The sequence below is a fragment of the Liolophura sinensis genome, chromosome 10 (assembly GCF_032854445.1).
Source record: "Liolophura sinensis isolate JHLJ2023 chromosome 10, CUHK_Ljap_v2, whole genome shotgun sequence".
NCBI lineage: Eukaryota > Metazoa > Mollusca > Polyplacophora > Chitonida > Chitonidae > Liolophura > Liolophura sinensis.
Genome location: NC_088304.1, coordinates 18291494 through 18314644, shown reverse-complemented (window position 1 = coordinate 18314644; position 23151 = coordinate 18291494). Strand labels below are relative to the sequence as shown.

The following is a 23151-nucleotide window of genomic DNA, read 5'->3' as shown; positions in this document are numbered from 1 at the left end:
AACGAAACCTGCATGTATATCCATCATGATGATGATGGTGAGTGTCGTCTCCTGTGTGTGCACATGGACAGTTAACCCCGAATATTTAACTTATACGACATCAGCAAGCATTATGGTCTGAGAAAACCGGGCAGAGCCCGGGGGAAACACACGACCATCCCCAGGTTGCTGTAAGATCTACCCACGCACCCACGCACCCCCGGAGAGAAAGCCAGTATGAGCTGGAGTTAAACTCACAGAGACCGTATTGGTGAGGGGCTTCTGGGTCATGGGCGTGCTAACAACCTCGGCCATCCAAAAATCAAATACATGTAGAACGTTGTACAGCTCTACCATAGTATTAGCAGGACTACTGGCGGTAGTAGGCCCTATTACTGAAGGTGTAGAGCTACATGTATCTAGAGCTAGTCTGTCACAGTGTGCGTCTACATTACAAATCACAAAAAGAAAAAAAAACACCATTTGATAACATTTGTGCATTGTATTGATTCACTCACCGCTCACTGTGAATCGATTGAATACCCATGCCATACTTCAGAAGTTCATCACTTGTCTGTCACTTCAGTCAATACTACCGCGTTGTACCGCAAGTTCCGAAACACGATAAAACGCCGTTGCTCATTGGCTGAAAAAAACTGACAGTGTTATTTTTTACCAATCACCATATTGGTACCTTTTGACGTGCAGATACAGCATTGTTGTCAATATGGCGTCCTCGGCGATAGTGTTTCCGAGATGGTTACTTGATTGTAAAGATCATATATCTCAGACAAAGGTAAACTGGATATCAATTGAAATGCTGTTGTTTTAAGCACATGCACCACGCATGTTCTAGTTTTATACTCAATGAGCTTCACTACATTGTGTGCAGCAGGCTTCCCAAACGTAACCAAGGTGCTCGTGCAACAACAACACATATTATATTAATCCATCTAGATGGACTCATGGTGCTGACATTCATCGTAACACTGAGACACTGAGACCATCTCCGCCTCTCCAAAAACATGGCGCGAATTTCAAACTTCCATCTCCTTTCGACTTATAACAATCTAACCTCCTCTTTTCATAATTATATGTAATTTTCTAGTAGAATCTCTTATAGGCCTACTTAACTCACTGATGAAACTCACTAATTATCTTGCTGCCTTGTGGTCACTCTGACTGCTAGAACTTCAACAGTAACGAGTCAGAGTGCTTTTCCATCAACAGCCATGTTTGAAATGCTATGTGACCTAGCTACATCTGGGTTTGAAATGCAACTGAGTTTTGGCGTTGAAATCCTCAAGAAAACTATTATATTTCCATTGCCGTCTGCAAAGAATAACTTCAATCTTTCTAATTCTCGGCCAGTGTCAGTGTGTGCTGCATTTAAAAACCTGATGCAGTTATCAGCAGTGTTTCAGCCATATTGTGGCGAAATGTCACTTTGTGCATACCAAGGAATCTCGAGCCCACATGGCTAAGGAAATAACTTATTGATGTTGTGCTTGTGATAAATCAACCAACAGAAAGATAAGGAACATGAGTGTCTACAAACTTAAGGTAGTGGAGATGTATTTAATGGCTAATTTTGTGTCAAACGCCCTAACAAACAACCACAGCAATTGCGTGGAGTGCGGGCTGTGAAGTTGGTTTGGGGTCTTCTTTTGCAGAGCAAAATTTAGATGGGCAGTGATGGCCTGCAAGTTTTCAGGGCATAATCAAGATTCTACCAAACGTTAGTACTGAACTCTACATGCTGTGGTATTCTTTCTATTTAAGTTCAAGCTTACAGTACAGGTAACTAAGTATTGGTTATAAAGATACATTTTTTATGTTGGCTGAAAGAAGCACTGTAGTATGATTTGATCAAGAGGTAGGACTTCCTATAATTTACCACTGCTCTGGAGTGGTGGATATGGCAGTATAGGCTTGACCTACAGATCAAAGTGACACAAACAGGAATGTGTAGATGAAAAGAATCTTGTCCCTCTGGCTAATTTGACTACAGTTTGTGAAGATACATGTGCCCGCATTTAACATATTACATCTGCCCAGCCACCCACCTCTCCTCACACTCATCTACATGCACACCCACCTACCTAGTATAGGATAAGCTGCATACCACAAATGGAGTACTGTGAAGCAAAACAGTTTTACATTTATTGAGAAGCCATACAACTTTAGGGATGTATTTACTCCTAAGTTTTTTCTAATGGCAGGATACCTTGTTATCATGATACAACTTTAGGGATGTATTTACTCCTGATTTTTTTCTTATTGCAGGGTATGTTTTTATCATGGTAGAACACTACCGATGTATTTATGTTTTTTCTTATGTCAGGATGTCTTTGTTATCATTGTTCCAATTTAGGGATGTGTTTACTCCAAATTTTTTTTCTTATGGCAGGATATCTTTGTTCTCATGATACAACTTTAGGGATGTATTTACTCCTAAGTTTTTTTATGGCAGGATACCATGTTATCATGGTACAAGTTTAGGGATGTGTTTACTCCTCATTTTTTTCTTATGTCAGGGTACCTTGTTATTATGGTACAATTTTAGGGATGTATTTACTCCTAAGTTTTTTCTTATGGGAGGATACCTTGTTAGCATGTTGAACTGTTTAAGATGTCCCAGTGTATTTTACTTGCAGGAATGGAACGTCTTCCTGAGTGAACTTCACGAGGCCATACAACAACAGCTGACTGAGAGCCATGTCCAGTACTTTACTGACCTGTCAGAGGCAGAGAAAACTCTCTTCATGGAGAGGGCCATTAGGGCCATAGAAACTGGTGAGGAGGACGCACTCATTTGTTCTGCATTATGTAGAGTCACAAAGCCTTGGGGTGAGGCTACCAGGGTTTAGGGTAGGAAGTGTTTCATGAATTACAATTCCAAGTTTTACAGGGTTTGATATTCCGGGTTCTCCTGCGGATTGTCATGGGTTTCCCCCAGGCTCTGCCCAGTTTCTTCCCACCATAATGCTGGCCGCATAATACAGTGTATAATGCCAATCAAATACATGTACATATACTTGTATTCAGGTCATGGTTTTCTCAACATGATAAGCCCTGTGCTCAGGTTTCTGATGGTAAGATTTGGGGTATACTTTATATGTAGGTGTCTTCTCTTCATGTAGGCGTACGACTCATGATTACATTTTTCAGGTGGTGTTTTTGGTAGCCTGTATTCTCAGGTCTCAGTGCTACTGGATCAACACTTGAATGAGGAGGTAAGCCGAGAGTTGATGGAGGACCATCCCATCGGGACAAAAACTGATTTGATCGTCTCAAATGCTGAAGAAGGAGCAGTCAGCTTGCTGAGGAGATGGCCAGAGATGAGGACAAAGCTACACGTGTGTCTGAACCAGCCGTTGCCTTCCTCACTGAGGAGCCTGACATGGAAACTCTTCCTGAGTAATGCTAAAAGTGAGTAGTAATCAGAGATGAATTCATGGATTTTTTATCCAGCTACATGTATGATCTGTAGGTTAGGAGATGATTAGCGAAAAGCATGGTGTGCATATCTATACGTCAAATGTGGGGAAAGTTTATCATTAACTTGCCAAAGGCTGCTGGTTTATCCCACGCACTCAATTTTCCTCCACCAATAAAACTGACAGCCATTGGATAAGTGAACAATTCTTGAGTATAGCGTTAACCCAGAATTAAATGTCAAAATGTATTTTCTGCCCCCAGTCAGGAAGCAGTATGTAGATGTGATGTCCAAACATCCACGCAAGGCCATCTCTCCATTTGACCTGGAGATCTCCCAGAAGTGTGAAAACCTGCTCAGCTCAGAGCCTACATTCAGCACCATCAAGGGGTCTGTAGGTCAGTGATGGTTTGTTTTTATTGTTCATTGTCAATGTTAGTGATATCATTTATCCTATAGGTAGCTCATACTAGGTGAAGTATCAAATATATCATACTAGGTCAAGTATCAAATATATCATACTAGGTGAAGTATCAAATATATCATACTAGGTGAAGTAGCAAGGTTTGCTATATCAAGCTCTTTAGAGTGATTACCTCAACAAACACTGAAGTCACCCAGTGTGCTTTTAAGACATGAAATGTTTTAGGTTCCATGCATATCATTGTGATGACAACTTATAAGTGGATGAAATCAATCATTTATGAGTCTGAAATTATGAATATTTACTCAGTAAAAAGTCATCTTTATGATGACTGCTGCTCAATTTGAGGTTAATGGGGTTTTTTTTTTTGATCTGTTGATAATGAATACATGACCAAACATTTTGATCCCTGACACTGCAAGGAAATAAAATAAAAAAAAAATTACCTTTCAGTGCACATTCATGTATTTATTGAGATGTTTAAATGAGACTTTTTATCCCTATGGAATTACATCTTCTATTGTAGGCGCGTTTTATGCGATGAAGGCAGTATTGTCTTATCACCATGCATTGTCTGGCTCAGCCAATCGTCTACCAGACATTGACTACATGTTAGTTGTGCCTCTGGTACTGGAGACCTCCTCCACACTCTCAAGGTCAGTTGTCGCCAAGAATTACAAATACAAGATTATATTTTTATTTGATTTCCCAACAATCACATTTTCTTCAGTACATGTTTTTGTACATATAGTTTAAAAAGATGATATTCGACAAACACAGATCAAAGATCTTTAGTGATACATTTTGCAGAGAAATAGAAGTGAAATAATTTTGATTTTTCTGACAGTCACATTTTCTGCAATATTTGAACATAAATTTTAAAAACATTATATTCATGTAATGAAAGTTATAGAAATCAAAGATCTTCAGTAATATGAGTGAAAGGTATGAATGCCTTACTACACACAGTGGAAATGCACTAGTTTAAGTAATATATTTATATATTTATTTTTTTGTATATCAGTAGACTGTTTGACTAACATGCTGAACCTTTAGCTTTGTGCGAGGTACAGATAAGCAGATTCATCAATAACAACATTGCAGCTTTGTCTTTTTTTTTAGTGCTCTCATCCTATTGTAGTACTTCATCAGTTATCTGTTAATAAATATTGCTTAATGTAGCAGACAATCTCGGCTGTACTAGCTGAGACTTATTCTGGTATCAAATGATCCAAGATTCCATGATCCTTAACAATGTTTATGTTGATGAGCCTCTTGTGTTCTGTCAGACGTGACCCCGCCCCTGCCAAAACTGTGACCCTGCTGGTGGAGGAGTTCCTGTCATTCATGAGCACAAGGCCAGGCTACATGCTGGATTCAGGCTCTGAGGTCAGACTTCACTTCTCAACTTGCTCCTGGGCTCTGAGGCCAGACTTCACTTCTCACCTTCCTCCTTGGCTCTGAGGTCAGACTTCACTTCTGACCTCGCTCCTGGGCTCTGAGGCCAGGCTTCACTTCTCACCTTGCTCTTGAGCTCTGAGGTCAGTCTTCATTTCTCACCTTGCTCCTGGGCTCTGAGGTCAGACTTCACTTCTCACCTTGCTCCTCGGCTTTGAGGTCAGTCTTCACTTCTCACCTTGCTCCTGGGCTCAGAGGCCAGACTTCACTTCTCACCTTACTTTTGGTCTTCGAGGTCAGTCTTCATTTCTCACCTTGCTCCTGGGCTCTGAGGCCAGACTTCACTTCTCACCTTGCTCCTGGGCTCTGAGGTCAGACTTCCCTTCTCAACTTGCTCCTGGGCTCTGAGGCCAGACTTCACTTCTCAACTTGCTCCTGGGCTCTGAGGCCAGACTTCACTTCTCACCTTGCTCCTGGGCTCTGAGGTCAGACTTCACTTCTCACCTTGCTCCTGGGCTGTGAGGCCAGACTTCACTTCTGACCTTGCTCCTGGGCTCTGAGGCCAGACTTCACTTCTCACCTCGCTCCTGGGCTCTGAGGCCAGGCTTCACTTCTCACCTTGCTCTTGAGCTCTGAGGTCAGTCTTCATTTCTCACCTTGCTCCTGGGCTCTGAGGTCAGACTTCACTTCTCACCTTGCTCCTGGGCTTTGAGGTCAGTCTTCCCTTCTCAACTTGCTCCTGGGCTCTGAGGCCAGACTTCACTTCTCATCTTGCTCCGGGCTCTGAGGCTAGACTTCACTTCTCAACTTGCTCCTGGGCTCTGAGGCCAGACTTCACTTCTCACCTTGCTCCTGGGCTCTGAGGTCAGACTTCACTTCTCACCTTGCTCCTGGGCTGTGAGGCCAGACTTCACTTCTCACCTTGCTCCTGGGCTCTGAGGCCAGACTTCACTTCTCACCTCGCTCCTGGGCTCTGAGGCCAGGCTTCACTTCTCACCTTGCTCTTGAGCTCTGAGGTCAGTCTTCATTTCTCACCTTGCTCCTGGGCTCTGAGGTCAGACTTCCCTTCTCACCTTGCTCCTGGGCTTTGAGGTCAGTCTTCACTTCTCACCTTGCTCCTGGGCTCAGAGGCCAGACTTCACTTCTCACCTTACTTTTGGGGTTTGAGGTCAGTCTTCATTTCTCACCTTGCTCCTGGGCTTTGAGGTCAGTCTTCATTTCTCACCTTGCTCCTGGGCTTTGAGGTCAGTCTTCACTTCTCACCTCGCTCCTGGGCTCTGAGGCCAGGCTTCACTTCTCACCTTGCTCTTGAGCTCTGAGGTCAGTCTTCATTTCTCACCTTGCTCCTGGGCTCTGAGGTCAGACTTCACTTGTCACCTTGCTCCTGAGCTCTGAGGTCAGACGTCACTTCTCACCTTGCTCCTGGGCTCTGAGGCCAGACTTCACTTCTCACCTTGCTCCTGGGCTCTGAGGCCAGACTTCACTTCTTACCTTGCTCTTGGGCTCTGTGGCCAGACTTTACGTCTCACCTTGCTTTTGGGGTTTGAGGTCAGACTTCACTTCTGACTTTGCTCTTGGCCTCTGAGGCCAGACTTCACTTCTCCCCTTGCTCTTGAGCTCTGAGGTCAGACTTCACTTCTGACCTTGATCTTGGGCTCTGAGGCCAGACTTCACTTCTCACCTTACTTTTGGGGTTTGAGGTCAGACTTCACTTCTGACCTTGATCTTGGGCTCTGAGGCCAGACTTCACTTCTCCCCTTGCTCTTGAGCTCTGAGGTCAGACTTCACTTCTGACATTGCTCTTGGGCTCTGAAGCCAGACTTCACTTCTCCCCTTGCTCTTGAGCTCTGAGGTCAGACTTCACTTCTGACCTTGCTCTTGAGCTCTGAGGCCAGACTTCACTTCTCACCTTGCTCTTGGGCTCTGAGGCCAGACTTCACTTCTGACCTTGCTCTTGGGCTCTGAGGCCAGACTTCACTTCTCACCTTGCTTCAAACGTTTGAGATCAAACTTCACTTCTCACCTTGCTCCTGAGCTCTGAGGTCAGACTTCACTTCTCACCTTGCTCTTGGGCTCTGAGGCCAGACTTCACTTCTCACCTTGCTTCAAACGTTTGAGACCAAACTTCACTTCTCTGCCCTTTTTGGGCTATCAAACTACTTCTCTGCTCACATTATTTTATTTTCTCTTTACTATGATTACTCATGGTGGGTTCCTCTCCCGTTCTACATGGGAAGGTCTGTCAGCAACCTGCGGATGGTCGTGGGTTTCCCCTGGGCTCTGCCCGGATTCCACCCACCATAATGCTGGCCGCCGTCGTATAAGTGAAATATTCTTGAGTATGGAGTAAAACACCAATCAAATAAATAAATATATAACTATGATTACTCTAATTCTTCAACCTTTTTCCATATGAAAGAGCAAATTTAAATGCAATTTATGCACTTTTTTAATCTTGTTTTAGAGACAAAACTACATTGATTGGATTTGCCAATTTCAAAGCTTCGCAAAAATATAACTTTATCAATCTACATTAAAATAATTCCCCTCTGAATAGGCCTATGCTTGAATAAACATCTTGAAAACATGCAAAAAGCTTGAGGAATTACTCTACCCCTGTTCCTGTTGAACTTGTCAGCTCCTATAATATATCTCTATCTTGTGTTCCACTGGTGGGTTCCCCCTGGTGCTGCCTGGTTTCCAACCACCCTGTCGTATAAGTGAAATATTCTTGCGTACGTGGTAAAACACCAATCAAATAAATACATATGTTCCACTGGTAAGTTATGTAATATATAAGGAAATCACTTTTAGCCAGTATCAAGCTAAATGAGTCCTTCATGTAACACTACTCATGGAATGTACATGTATCAGTGCCCTGTGGACACATTATACTTCTCCAAATTCCTTAAGATGTGCTGATTCTGTACAGAGCGATGTCATTATCAGGAATTAATTATGCATTCTGATGTAGAAAGAGACATGCTATGTACCTGTACATATACCCTTGTGTTGTATTTGTTATCCCGTCACAGTCACGTGATACAGAGGTGACAGGCTTCACAGAGAGAGTAGCCAGGATAATAGAGGAACAAGACCCAGAATTAGCCAAAGACATCGCTAAGCAGTTTGTCACAACCCAAGGTAATAGCTTATAAAGATTATTGTGGAAAATACCATGGCCCTGTGCTCCTCCTATTAGTCACTAGGATACATGAGGCACGAGTTCAAACCCGTCCTTGGACAAGGAACTTGTAGGTACATCCTCTACCACTGTTCATGGGGTCTTGCCACCGTGGTGACCGTAGTTGACAACATGGTTCATCAGTAACTGGGTAAAGGTCGATGGTTTACCCCGGGAACTCCTGTTCCCTAAATAAACCCGACCAAAAATTATTCCTCACTACTATTCTAAACCAAATATGTAAACAAATGATACCGATAGTTTTCACAGACCCTTTGAAAATTTTTTGGACTGCTACCTGGTCTGGTTCTCTTCAAACCCTGTGACTTTGTTTATTTGCCAGTTGCCTAAATTCCCAGCATTTTTTTTTTTGGGGGGGCGAAATTTGATTAATAATTTTACTTAATGAACAACTCAATAAACAAACTAAAAACATTAACATTTACTGCTTATTTCGCAGAGATACATGAAGTACCACCCACTGGTGCATGAATGTAAACAATGCTGGATTTACGCAAGTCACAACCATCTTCTAAATCAGTGACTTCTTCTTTATCATTAAGCCAGCAAAGGCCCCTCAGATAAAGAAAAAATTTTGTGTATATCTATGATTTCTGATTCCCTCCAGATAAAATCATCACGACAGAAGCAGCAGGTCATGGACTGTTTGTGGACGGGTTAAAGTTTGTCATCCTTCCAGTCATCAGAGCTATGTTTGTGGGTAGGTTACTTGGATCCGTCAGTACACATGTACATGTATTATGTGACCACATGTAACTTGCGGTGTATTCTGATTCCTCAACCTTTTCGTTTATAAAAGAGCAGCTTTCACTGCAATTTATATAAATTTTTAATATGATTTTGGAGACAAAACTACATTGATTGAATTGGCCAATTTCAGGGCTTTAAGAAAAGTATAATTTTATCAGTCAACACAGAATAATGCTCTCAGAAAATGCTTAAATAAACTCCTTGCAAACATGTGAAAGAGTTACAGTAAGGTCAGTGGCTTACACCAGCTTCTCCAGTTTCCTCCACCCTAAAACCAGTGTCCATCGTATAAGTGTAAACTTTGTGGGTGTGGCATTCAAAAAGAATTAAATATAGACATCAGTCATCTTTTTTGGTATGATACTGGAGATGAAAATCTTGGTGAACTGCTTGGTACATGTAGCTATAAATTCTGCTTAAACTTAAGGCTGGTTACTGGTCAGCACTAACTACATGTGGTAAACAAGAAGTAACCTTTGGCAAGCATTTCTCTGATTTTTTAATTTCTGATTTCTGTGCGTTGTAAACTTAAGACTGGCAAAGTTTTCGCTTAACGAAGCTCAGCTTCCTGTGTTACCTTGCCACATGTTTGTGTGACTTCAGTTTAGAGTGAATTTTACCTGGTTCCATTTTGGTAGAGGGAGACACTGTTGTACATCTGAGATCAGTACATGGTAGGTCTGCTCACACCTGCACTCTCTGATGTTTGTTTTACATCTGAATGTGGAGATTTTGTTGTACACCTGGGATCAGTACATGGTAGGTCTGGTCACACCTGCAGTCTCTGATGTTTGTGTTACACCTGAATATAGAGACACTGTTGTACGTCTGGGAACAGTACATGGTATATCTCGTCACACCTGCATTCTGTGATGTTTGTGTTACACCTGAATATAGAGACACTGTTGTATGTCTGGGAACAGTACATGGTAAGTCTGGTCACACCTGCATTCTCTGATGTTTGTGTTACACCTGAATATAGAGACACTGTTGTACGTCTGGGAACAGTACATGGTATATCTCGTCACACCTGCATTCTCTGATATTTGTGTTACATCTGAATGTAGAAACACTGTTGTACATCTGGGAACAGTACATGGTAGATCTGGTCACACCTGCATTCTCTTATGTTTGTGTTACACCTGTATGTAGAGACACTATTGTACGTCTGGGATCAGTACATAGTAGGTCTGTCACACCTGCATTCTCTGATGTTTGTGTTACATCTGAATGTGTAGACACTGTTATACATCTGGGATCAGTACATGGTAGGTCTGGTCATGCCCGGATTCTCTGATGTGTGTGTTACACCTGAATATTAAGACACTGTGGTACGTCTGGGAACAGTACAAGGTCTGGTCACACCTAGATTCTCTGATGTTTGTGTTACACAGGCTACCTGAATGCAGAAACACTGTTGTACATCTGGGACCAGTACATGATTGGCTTGGACACACCTGGGTTTTCTGACGAGCTTCTGTCTGCTGTGATGGCTACAATGTTCATTCTGTTAGGGGAGCGCCTGCGGGAGTGCACTTCGGTAAGGTGTTGAAAATGATTGATAGAGGTGACCCATGACACATGCATACTATCTGTGACACCTGCATTCTATCTGTGTAACCTGCATGCATTCTGACACCTGCATTCTATCTGGGACACCTGCATTCGATCTGTGACACCTGCATTCGATCTGTGACACCTGCAGTCTATCACTCTCAATATGACATTAAACCCTAACAGCATATTCATGTTGGAGACCTATATATTCTGTAGATGGGACATTGACTTAGGTGCTTAAACAATTAAACAATTTGTTCTATGCTTCTTTAATATTTCTGCCTGTGTATTTTTGACTTTAATTAGTTTATATTTGCTAATATTTCCTGTTCTTACAGACAAGTGGCTTGGAATCTGTGTTACAAACTCATGGCGTGAAGCTGATAGTGCCTCAGTTCCAGTATCAGGTAAACTACATGTATATGGCTTGTATAGTGGGGATGGGTGGGACGTGGTTAGCATTCTAGTGCAGCACAATGACCCTGGTATCAATACAGGGCCCATTGACTGCTGTGAGTTCAAGTCCAGTTCATGCTGGCTTGCTCTCTGGCAGTATTTTGGAAGCAACCGGCAATCAGCAACCTGCAGATGGTCAGGGGTTTCCCCTGGATTCTCCATGGTTTTCTCCCATCATAATGCTGACCACCGTCTTATAAGTGAAACATTCTTGAGTGTGACCTAAAACACCAATCAAATAAATAAATGCACAGTAGTGGTGGTAAACCGTTCTCCTAAGAGCATGCGGTAGTCATCTGAAGAAAACAAGTACACTGTACTCAGCCAAGTAAAACCTAGGAGCAGCCATAGTAAGCTCATCATCTAGCAATCATGCTTGTCAGCCTGAAATGCAGAAGAAATTCATTTTCATTTCTGTCTGCAAAGATTATGTTTATAACATAACCATCCAATTACTCCAAGACAAATGCAAATGCCATTTTGCAATGCATGATGACAAATTCCTGATTCATGAATGTAGAACATGCAGTAGTAAGGCCACAACAGTTTCTATTTCTGTTTTATGGGTTTTAATTAAATAAAATAAAACTCGAAAAAAAAAAATTTAATATATGGCAAAATGTGGACTATCCAGGCAAGTTATCCTGCTGAAGACATGTTTATGTGATCAGAGAATGTTGAAAATCATAAAAAATATTGGACAGTATAAAGGTGGATTTTGTTATTTTATAGTGTCAACTTGCCCATGAAACACACAGTGAAACTGCTTTTGACGAATGTGGCTAGACTACTTAAAAACTGGCAGGGTCTGGACTGACATTTTACTACTTCATTTTATTTCAGATTAAACATAAGCATTACAGTGAACTGTATCGCATGCTGGAGAAAGACAATAAGGCAGCTATACCTGTATTAGATCCTACTCAAGGTTTGTACCCACTGAGTGCATGTGGTTACATGTGCACTGAGTGCATGTGGCTATATGTGCACTGAGCACTGAGTGCATGTGGCTACATGTGCACTGAGCACTGAGTGCATGTGGCTACATGTGCACTGAGCACTGAGTCCATTTGGCAACATGTGCACTGAGCACCGAGTGTATGAGGCTACATCTACACTGAGCACAGAGCGCATGTGGCTACATGTGCACTGAGCACTGAGTCCATTTGGCAATATGTGCACTGAGCACCGGGTGTATGAGGCTACATGTGCACTGAGCACAGAGCACAAGTGGCTACATGTGCACTGAGCACTGAGTGCATGTGACTGCATGTGCACTGAGCACTGAGTCCATGTGGCTGCCTGTGCATCAGCTGAATGTATGAGTATATTTATTTGTTTACCTAATTGTTATTCAACGCCATACTCAAGAATTTTTCATTTATACGATGGCAGTCAATTTTACTGGTGGAGGAAACCGGAGTACCCAAAGTAAACCATCAACTTTTGGCAAGTTTCTGCCAAACTTTCCCACATGTGGGCCACAGATATGCATGCCATATTGGTGTAAGTGGTGGCCAAAGAATGTTAGACTGCCCACCATGGACTGCTTTTTGTCTCAGAGGCCCCACAGGCATTGAGAGCAGGGAAATCTACAAAACCCCTGTCCAGTATTATCAGGTGAGTATATGTGCAGGCGAATGTTGCACACATAAGCTGGCACACATACTCACCTGGCCAGAGGGAGTACTAACCTGTTCTGAGTACATGAGCATGCAGATGCAATACCTTTTTATTCTGACTAACATGACTAATACTGTACTTATTTATTCTGATTCATTTCCCTGGAACCTCTAATCATGGCACCTTGCTTTATATCCTCTCCCCCACAGGTCAGCACCCACCCTGGCAGCACTGGTTTAACGATGTCATCCCACCATACACACGACCCCCAGAACGCCGTAGAGCCAGGGAAGAGAGAGAGGCAGAGAGAGACAGGTAGATAATACGTCTCATCTTGGGAGCCGTTCAGGGAATAAAATAAGATGTGAATGCCCTAATTCTTCAACCTTTTCAATCACCTTTGCAACCAATATTTTGAGACATTCTGAGAGAGCTATGGGATGTAGAGAAATAATTTGCACATCTTTAGTCACATAAACAAATCATTTTTAGCATCATTTTCGTAATAATTTTATGCATAAATTTTACTGATAAAAAGTGCTATATTAGTTGAAACGGTTCAAGATTCACAGTAATCATATTTAAGGCTGTGTGCGGGCTTCAGTTCACAGCCTCTAGTATTATGCATGTAGCCGTGTTCAGGTGATCAGTTGTGATGAAAACATGATAAAGATAGCTGAACCTTCATCACTTCATGTTATGTTTGACTTTGACATTGGCAATCTTCGTATATGTATGTCTGAATTAAATTTGATTTTAGGTTACTACGGCAACAGATGGATGTAGAGAAGTTTGCTCGAGAGCAGGAAGAAAGAGAGAGAAAGTAGGTTTGTTTGATCAAGCTGGTAAGGAGAATGTTTTCCCCAGCTGATCGTGAACTGCAGCCAAGATGAGACAATTATTAGAATTATTCTGTGAAGTTTAAAATACGGTACTTATTAAAAAGCTAAGCTCATGAAAGCATGCATGTTGTGGCCAAATGTAAACTCATTGGATGTGATCATGTGTTATTTTACATGATGTTGGGTGAAACATCTGGAAAAAGGAGTTTATCTAGATACATTAAGAATAAACAATTTGTGACAATTTTATGAATTTGTAGCTGTTGAAATTGCTGTTTTTTTCAAAAGTTTTGAATTTTAAACTAGAGATATGAGCCTTCATGGATTTGCATTGCAGGAATTTCATTGAATTAAAAATTGAATTATGGGCCATTAATTAAAAAATTAAAGCTTTGTGGTTCAGCTCACATCTACACAACTACCCTATTTCTTTTAATTTTGGGGACACCAGGTCTGCTCTTTTTAGCCAACATACATGTAACTGGAGCAGGAATATTTATTTTCTTTTTGATTTTCTCCCATGGTTATACCATCTAATGAACAACATACTCATATCGTAATTTTTCCAAAAAGCTGGGAAAGAAATGTAAATTCTGCTCTCAGCACTGCTACTATCTTTTCCAAACATTAGAAGAATAAGGATAACAGTTTGTTAATGTTTTATGTCACAGCAGTTGACAAAAGCCTTGTGAACTATTCAGTCACCTACATGTAGTTACAAGGCCAAACAGCTACCTTATTTCTTCAGTCTTTTTTCAAGTCTACAGAAAATTGTCAATTGATGCAACTGATTGCAATAATTTATGTTTTGGAGGCTTTGCTAACATCAAGGCTTTACAGAAAATAGACATTTTTCAGTCTGGCTTGTAAGATATTGTGAAAATGACACCAGGTAAATGTTAAAAGCTTGAAGAAATATGGTGCTTGTATAATATGTTTGTCTAGGACTGGTTTAGAACCACTCCAGTTTGGGTGTGTTTGTTACAGAGCCTCAGAAGAGGAGTACAAGAGACGTATGGCTGAGGAGCAGGTGAGATCTGATGAGGACAAGAGACACCTTCAGGAGAGGCTCTCACAGGTGAGCAGACTTCATACCAACAGACACATACTCTGATTGCTTAATGGTTAAAATGCTGGGAAATCTGGGATCAAACATACCAAGGACTTGACACTTGTTGCTGTCTAGATTGGCACTCAGAACTGAGAGGTTAGAGCAAGGAAATGGGACTGGCTGACATGGTGTCAGTATAGTGTGACTAGGTTGGGGTGTCATGTAAGGTGTCTTCGACATGACACTTCAGAGGCGGCAGCACTTTGCACTGCTTGCCACAAGACGACACATTGCACACACCTGATGACTCCTCGTTTTTACACGATTACGGCGTTAAACCCCAAACCTACTTACCAATGTTTTAGAAGATTTTGGATAAGTAAATTTCACTACACCCTTCTGCTATAAAACCACATTGTATATTTTGCTGTTTGAAACTTGGTTAATTGGATCATTCGCATAAGCAGTTAACATAGGGTTCATGGTAATTTCATTACGTGTTGCATGTTAGCTGTGGCTCCTTTGTGGAAGGTTGGTTTCTGGTTTACTGGGTTTCTGATTTACTGGGTTTCTGGTTTACTGGGTTTTTGATTTACTGAGTTTCTGATTTACTGAGTTTCTGGTTTACTGGGTTTCTGATTTACTGGGTTTCTGATATTACTGGGTTTCTGGTTTACTGGGTTTTTGATTTATTGAGTTTCTGATTTACTGGGTTTCTGATTTACTGGGTTTCTGGTTTACTGTGTTTTTGATTTACTGAGTTTCTGATTTACTGAGTTTCTGGTTTACTGGGTTTCTGATTTACTGGGTTATCAACTCTGGGGTATTTATTTATTTGTTTGATTTACTCACACGGGTGGAGAAGACCTGAATTACGTGGCGTAAGGCACCAATGTTTGGCAAATTACTGATGGATTTTCCCATATGTGACATACAAATATGCATACCTTATTGGTGAAAGTCAGTTGGTCTTTGGTCAGTTGGAAGGTTAAACAGTCGGATGTGCGTCATCAGTTGCTTATGTTCATCAGTGCCTCATGTTCATCAGTGCCTCATGTTCGTCAGTGCCTCATGTTCGTCAGTGCCTCATGTTCATCAGTGCCTCATGTTCATCAGTGCCTCATGTTCCTCACTGCCTCATGTTCCTCACTGCCTCATGTTCGTCAGTGCCTCATGTTCATCAGTGCCTCATGTTCCTCACTGCCTCATGTTCCTCACTGCCTCAAGTTCAGTAGTGCCTCATGTTCATCAGTGCCTCATGTTCATCAGTGCCTCATGTTCATCAGTGCCTCCAAGCAGTGAAAGCAGGGAAGTCGCATAACCAGCATCTAGTATACATGTATGGTGAACTTTTGTTCATTAACTAGTACTTCAGTCCATTAACTGGTACTTCTGTTCATTAACTAGTACTTCTGTTCGTTAAAACAGGTCTGTCCATGAACAAGTAGTTCATGCACAGGCTGCTGTAGTTTTATATATCATAATAAAGGAACTGTGTTTTCTGCAGGAGGAGGCCAAAAGAGCAGAACTGGAGAGGAAGTACCAGGAGGAGATAGAGAGGCTGAGGCTGGAGATTGGGGCACTCAAAAACCAACAACAACAACAGGTGAGGGCAAAACAGATTTATTAGAAAAATTTATTTAAAAAAATATGCGTTGAGAAATAGTTTGTTTACAAGAAAAAATACATTTATGGAGAAAAAAATGCATTGTGACACCAAATATTTCCAGAATGATACATCTTTTACCATAATGTAAATATACACATACAATATATGCTGGTAGCTGTGGATTTTACATGGGCTCTGCCCAGTTTCCGCCCACCATAAACATGAATTAAATAAATAAATATATACTGATGAAATCCTGTGAAATAGGATGTAGTATGTACAGTATACATTGCCATTGAGCAAATTGTTTTTATTTGTGTTCTCAGTCTTAAGGTAATGTTTAAATAAAACATGAAATATAAGTTTGTAAGTGGTTTCATATTGTAATTGATCAGTTAATGCCAATGACTGAATATCCAGTGATCAAATGTTTCCCTGGTTTCTTCTTTGTAGCGCCCGGTTTCTACATACAGTGTAGCCTCATACATCAGGTGGGTTATTTATGTGTTTCTGATGACTGATGACAGATAGGGATCACCAAGTCATGGCTCTCTGCTACCCAAAGTACATGTATTTGACCTAAAATTTTATCTATTTCCAATTTACCTGAAGTTTTCCTGAATTTCAAAGCTTTGTTCTTCTCAGAAAGATGTTATGAGTTTTTTCTGCTTTTTTTCCTTGAAGATTGAGTAATGTCATACTAGACAAATGTAAATTTTCAGCACCAAAAATATTCCACCCCCATAGTTACCAGTATATGTATAAATACGCAACTTGATTCATCCCAAACAGTGAAATTATTTACACACTGAGCTTAATTCAACACCAGCCATACTCACCTTTCAAGTACTTTCACCTTTCAAGCTTCCACAGAATTTCCACAAGTCAGTGATCGAAAATAACCACAGAGGTTTTGTATTTATTTATTTATTTATTTGATTGGTGTTTTACGCCGGACTCAAGAATATTTCACTTATACGACAGCAGCCAGCATTATGGTGGGAGGAAACCGGGCAGAGCCCGGGGGAAATCCATGGCTATCCGCAGGTTGCTGGCGTGAAACACCAATCAGATAAGTAAATACATAAATAAATCATTTTGTATACCTATGTCAATTACATGGAGATGCAGTAGAACAGTATCAGGTTTTGGAAAAATGATTGAGCAAAATGATGGATGAATTAATCTTTTGGTATGAAGTGTTTACTAAATTATGTCTTCATGTTGTCATGGTTACAGCAGAGTGTTAGTCCCACCTCCACCAACAGCAGCCAGCAGTACAACGTCTCGCAACCTGTACCCACAGTCTGGGGCACCTACCTCAGCCAGGGTGAAGGAGTTCAGTCCTGTGAGAGAGAATGCTGTGACGCCCGCCAAGGTTACCTCCCCTTATAGACAACCACAGTCTCAGACTGAAGATGCAATACTGGACTTTTTAAGGCGGATTCATCACAGTGTCAATAGAAGTAAGTCCTCAGAAACAGTTTTATTGTATGTTGTTTTTCTTTGCTTTTAATAGTATATATATATATATATATATATATATATATATATATATATATATATATATATATATATATATATATAAGCTAAGGCTAAAGTAGGTCTAAAACCATGATGCAGCACTGTGCCTCTCCTACTGATGTACTGATGGATGGAGAGCTGAGTTCCGCACTCAAACTCCCAAATCATATAGGGCAATATGATAAATTTCATTTGCAGATGGATATACAGTGTAAAGGAGAAATATTAGGAGCATATGTAACTATGGTGGATAACTATACCTTGAAAGGCAGCGCAAGATATGGGTGTATGGAAAACATGCATTGTTGAATAGTAGACAAAACATGCATTTTTATTGAAACGTAGACAAAACATGCATTATTATTGAACAGTAGACAAAACATGCATTTTTATTGAATAGTAGACAGAACATGCACTTTTATTGAACAGTAGACCTGTGCATATTCTGAGTGATGTCTGCATGTGATAAATACTTGAACAGCAAAGTTACCCACTTTGCAAATTTGTTAGCTTAGGCTCTGCATCTTAACCCATCAACATATGAAGTAGCACAGCTGCAGTACCATATCTATAATATACCATTAGGAAGTCTGATGGCACAACTGTTATCCATGCTGTTTTCCGCTGTTGGTAGCGGGCTGTGTGCAAATGTACATATTAAATAGAGATGACCTGTTAAACAACATCAGGTGTGTCATCCAACACACCAGCCGGTACTTTTGCCTTCCCAAGTAATATCATTTCATGCTGCTCATGTCTACAAATAAAAGAATTTGATTGAGTTTGTTTACTTGTTAGATTTGCTCTAGTGATTTATGTAAATCAGCTTATTGAAATTTCCTTCAGTTATACAAGTGTTATTTCACACAGTGTATAGATATTGCTTCTGTTTTTACATTTCTGATATTTTACATTAAACTTTTACATTCCTATGTCACGCAACAATAAGACACGACATCATATGTCACGCAGCTTTGATGTATCTAGGTCAGCTGTAATGGAATAAGCTTGCCATTGAGTGGTCTAAATGCATTACCTCAGTAGAGGGAAAGAGAAAGACAGCACGAAATATGCCGCTCTTCATTTTCTTCATTTTTGAGGGTAGAATAGACTTTTACAGCTTATTTTTGGTGTTTGTTGTGTAATGCTATACTTCTGGACCTTGTTTCGTACCTTGTCAAATCTCAGTACGAAACAAGTTTCTGTGCTATCGGGTTACATATAAAACAATGCTAAGGCAGTGTTAAACCCTTAATTATAACCACAGCCTATATGTTTAAGAACTTGATCTCTGTATTCCAGTTGGCCATGGTGAAGGGACGCAGAAAACACAGCTGGACAGTGACACCAAGGATTACATGAGGGCTCATATCAATGATGTGAAGAGAGCAGAGGTGGGTGATGAGAACCTGTAAGCAGGGGCCGTCAGAAAATGGCGCAAAACCTCCAAAAACAAGCCAGTGATTTCTGTCCGGATATGCTTTGTGCTGATTATTGTTTACTTTGATTGATATTTTGTTAAAAAAAAAGAAAAAAGTGTGAATCTATATGTAGTCACGGTAGTGGTGGAAATAAATCTCACAATGAACTTGATCTATCCATATGAAAAGAGCATTTCAAATTGTGAAATGTAAATCAATAATAATAATAATAATAACCTGAAATATAAATTTGTGAAAGTCAGATGCCTTGGAATGAGACTGGAGGGACAAAACACCTTAGTTCAAAGGCCATCCTCACCATGGTGAAAGTACAATTAGGGATAGGTGAAAAGTAACCACAAGACCCAGATGGCAAGCATCAAGTGATTAAGCTGGTTAGGATTGCAAGTAAGAGTTGTCATGCACTTATGACCCGTACTGAAAGCGCGTTATTGAACCCTGAAAACCTCTGCATTTTCTAATGGATTTACCATTTGTGATTTTGTGGAATGAGTCAAGGGAGGTAAGTCATGGATTCCTAAGTTTATGTGTAGGTATATGCTCCCCCGGAATGCTGATTAAAATAAGTCGGATACGATTTGATGTGACAAATAAATTGAACTGAGGTTATTTTTTCAGATGGAAATCTTCAGCCGTAACCTGGATGAAAACGAGTTTAATTCAATGTCACCGGAGACACAGAAGGAAACCAGTGATCGCATGATGACGCTGATTCAACAGTACCGTGATGAGAGGTCACGGCGACCACAGAGAGGCCGAAGACGATGAGGGGAGTTTTCAGAATTGTCAGGGCTTTAGCTTTGGCCGGTCTGTTGCGCGGGTGGCTGGAAAAATGTGCTCTCCAATTCGACATTTACAACTCCCACACTGCAGACAAAGAGTGAGTGCTTGGGGTTTAACGCACTGCAGACAAAGAGACAGCATTCATTTTGCCTTATCTTCGATGGTGAAGAATCATTTGAAATGTTCAATCCAGATCACGACCAAAATCAGCAGGTCCCCCAAAAACTGAGGAAAAAACATAGCCTCTTAGGTGGATGTAGTAAGCCAGACAAGTATTTAGGAAAGACGGTTGTATGGAGGTTAGATTTTAGCAAGGTTTTAAATATGACTGCCGTTTGATACAGTTTCAAAACACATTTGATGTCATTGACATCATGGTTTGTTTTGTTTTTTATCCCAAGGCCACACCATTTTAATATTGTGTTTTACGGGCAAGGCGACAGGAAAAAAAATGAAAAACTAGAATAAAGATAATACTCAAATCCAGTTGTTTTGATTTTCCTATTTTTCAAGGCCTTTCAATCATGTAAATATGTCTTTAACAGGAACACTTGCACGAATGATCTTTAATTCCCACAAGAAAGATTAATCATTATTTTTATACCTTCCTCCAACATTGAAAAAAAAATCGTCTTTTAGCTCGCAAAACAAAAATATAAATTGCTAGGTCCCAACCCTGAAAATGTGAACATATACAATACGCTTCAAAAATCAATTTCTCTCACCGTGAAAAGAAAAGCATAGAAAAACAAAATCTGCGGATGGTCGTGGGTTTCCCTTGGGCTCTGCGTGGTTTCCTCCCACCAGAATGCTGGCTGCCAATCAAAGTTTTCTGTTGCAAAACTTTGTTTTGTTGACTTTCACTTCAGCTGTTTTCTTGCCATGAGTTGTCACACACTGACTGTGCCCTTTTGTTATTCAGTGCTGTAGCCTTACAACAACATAATGTCATTTTAAACTTTAGTTTATATACTGTACGTGCTTAAAATTCATTGAAATGTGAAATGCATTTGTACATTGTCTTTTGGATGCAATTGTGAAGGATTCAGATTTGTGAAATTTAATTTAGTATCAAAAGTGTGCATATTTTTTATACTACATGTACATGTATATGTTATATAATATATATTTTTTCACATATTTATAAATATTTTTTTATCTTTAAAGTTTAAGATGACAATACATCCCTGATTTTATCAGTTTTAACAGTTTTTCCATGCCTTCAGGAATGATGTACGTCTTCTGTTAGTATGATAATAGTTTTCTTGTAAGTACAATGTGCATAATTTGGCTCATTAATGACTTAATTTGTAGGCTTCTGTGTCACTGATATCCAGTTTAAATTCGTATGCTATGATCCTTTGTTCACATTTTGTGCCAAGGTTTGAAACTTCATGATACATATCACATTATCACTGTTATATCATGTATAATAACTGTAATATCATGTATAATAACTGTTATATCACGTATAATAACTTATATCATTATAATTACTGTAATATCACGTATAATAACTGTTATATCACGTATAATAACTGTTATATCACATATAATTACTGTTATATCATGTGTAATTACTGTTATATCATGTATAATAACTGTTATATCATGTATAATTACTGTTATATCATGTATAATTACTGTTATATCACGTATAATTACTGTTATATCATGTATAATTACTGTTATATCACGTATAATAACTGTTATATCATGTATAATTACTGTTATATCACATATAATAACTGTTGTATCATGTATAATTACTGTTGTATCATGTATAATTACAGTTATATCATGTATAATTACTGTTATATCACGTATAATAACTGTTATATCATGTATAATAACTGTTATATCATGTATATTTATGACAAAATATTCCTGGTAATATTTCAGGCATGTTTTATTGAATCTGTGAGATCATTTTGTGCTAAAAAAATCTGAAATAATAATACATCTGTATGTAGATTATTTTATGAGAAGTTACCTAATACTTACATGAGAAACATTTCTAGGAAATGAGGTACTTTATAGTACATGTATTTGTAACGTTTACATTTTCATGTAAAAATACAGCATGTAAAAATGCAGCATTATCCATCCATTTGTTCACCTCCTGTTTACATGTATTTGTTATGATTCAGCTGTGTCTGTCTCTAGAGAAGGCTGTCTATAAACACGTGTTTAACTTTTTTAAAAAAAAATTTTTCTCAGTGAATTAAATGTAGTCTAAAGGTTGAATTGCTAAGCAGCTTTATCGCCTACACTGCCAGTGAAAAGGTACACATACTGTGACATCATATCACCTTGATTTTTTTTTTCTTGCAATCATCTCTGGTGAATTTTTTGAGAATGTTATTTAAGCAATCTTTTCCCAGTTAAAAATAAGAGCTGTGTAAATGTTAAATGCTATATTCATAGTGAGAAAAACACTTTGTGATGTCAGAGCACCCAAACATCAGCTGTTAAATGTTATGTTCAGAATAAGAAAAAAACCTTGTAATGTCAGAGTACCCAAACATCAGCTGTTAAATGTTATGTTCAGAGTGAGAAAAACACCTTGTGATGTCAGAGTACCCAAACATCAGCTGGTAAATGTTATGTTCAGAATGAGAAAAACACTTTGTGATGTCAGAGTACCCAAACATCAGCTGGTAAATGTTATGTTCAGAATGAGAAAAACACCTTGTGATGTCAGAGTACCTAAACATCAGCTGTTAAATGTTGCGTTCAGAATAAGAAAACACCTTGTGATGTCAGAGTACCCAAACATCAGCTGTTAAATGTTGTGTTCAGAATAAGAAAACACCTTGTGATGTCAGAGTACCCAAACATCAGCTGTTAAATGTTGCGTTCAGAATAAGAAAATACCTTGTGATGTCAGAGTACCCAAACATCAGCTGTTAAATGTTGTGTTCAGAATAAGAAAACACCTTGTGATGTCAGAGTACCTAAACATCAGCTGTTAAATGTTGCGTTCAGAATAAGAAAACACCGTGTGATGTCAGAGTACCCAAACATCAGCTATTAAATGTTATGTTCAGAATAAGAAAAACACCTTGT

General features: G+C 39.7%; 1 protein-coding gene across 1 annotated transcript; it reads left to right on the top strand.

Moving 5' to 3' along the window:
- The first annotated feature begins 12 nt into the window (after nucleotides 1-12).
- LOC135476947 (uncharacterized) lies at nucleotides 13-20678 on the top strand. The gene is made up of 20 exons (XM_064757094.1): nucleotides 13-53; nucleotides 688-775; nucleotides 2637-2775; nucleotides 3151-3411; nucleotides 3682-3816; nucleotides 4369-4498; nucleotides 5132-5231; nucleotides 8276-8384; nucleotides 9053-9145; nucleotides 10590-10735; nucleotides 11091-11159; nucleotides 12052-12136; nucleotides 13041-13146; nucleotides 13592-13654; nucleotides 14661-14751; nucleotides 16232-16330; nucleotides 16787-16824; nucleotides 17573-17799; nucleotides 19160-19251; nucleotides 19918-20678. The coding sequence occupies exons 1-20, from the start codon at nucleotides 13-15 to the stop codon at nucleotides 20065-20067; spliced, it is 2262 nt and encodes a 753-aa protein (XP_064613164.1). The 3' UTR covers nucleotides 20068-20678.
- The last annotated feature ends 2473 nt before the right edge of the window (nucleotides 20679-23151 follow it).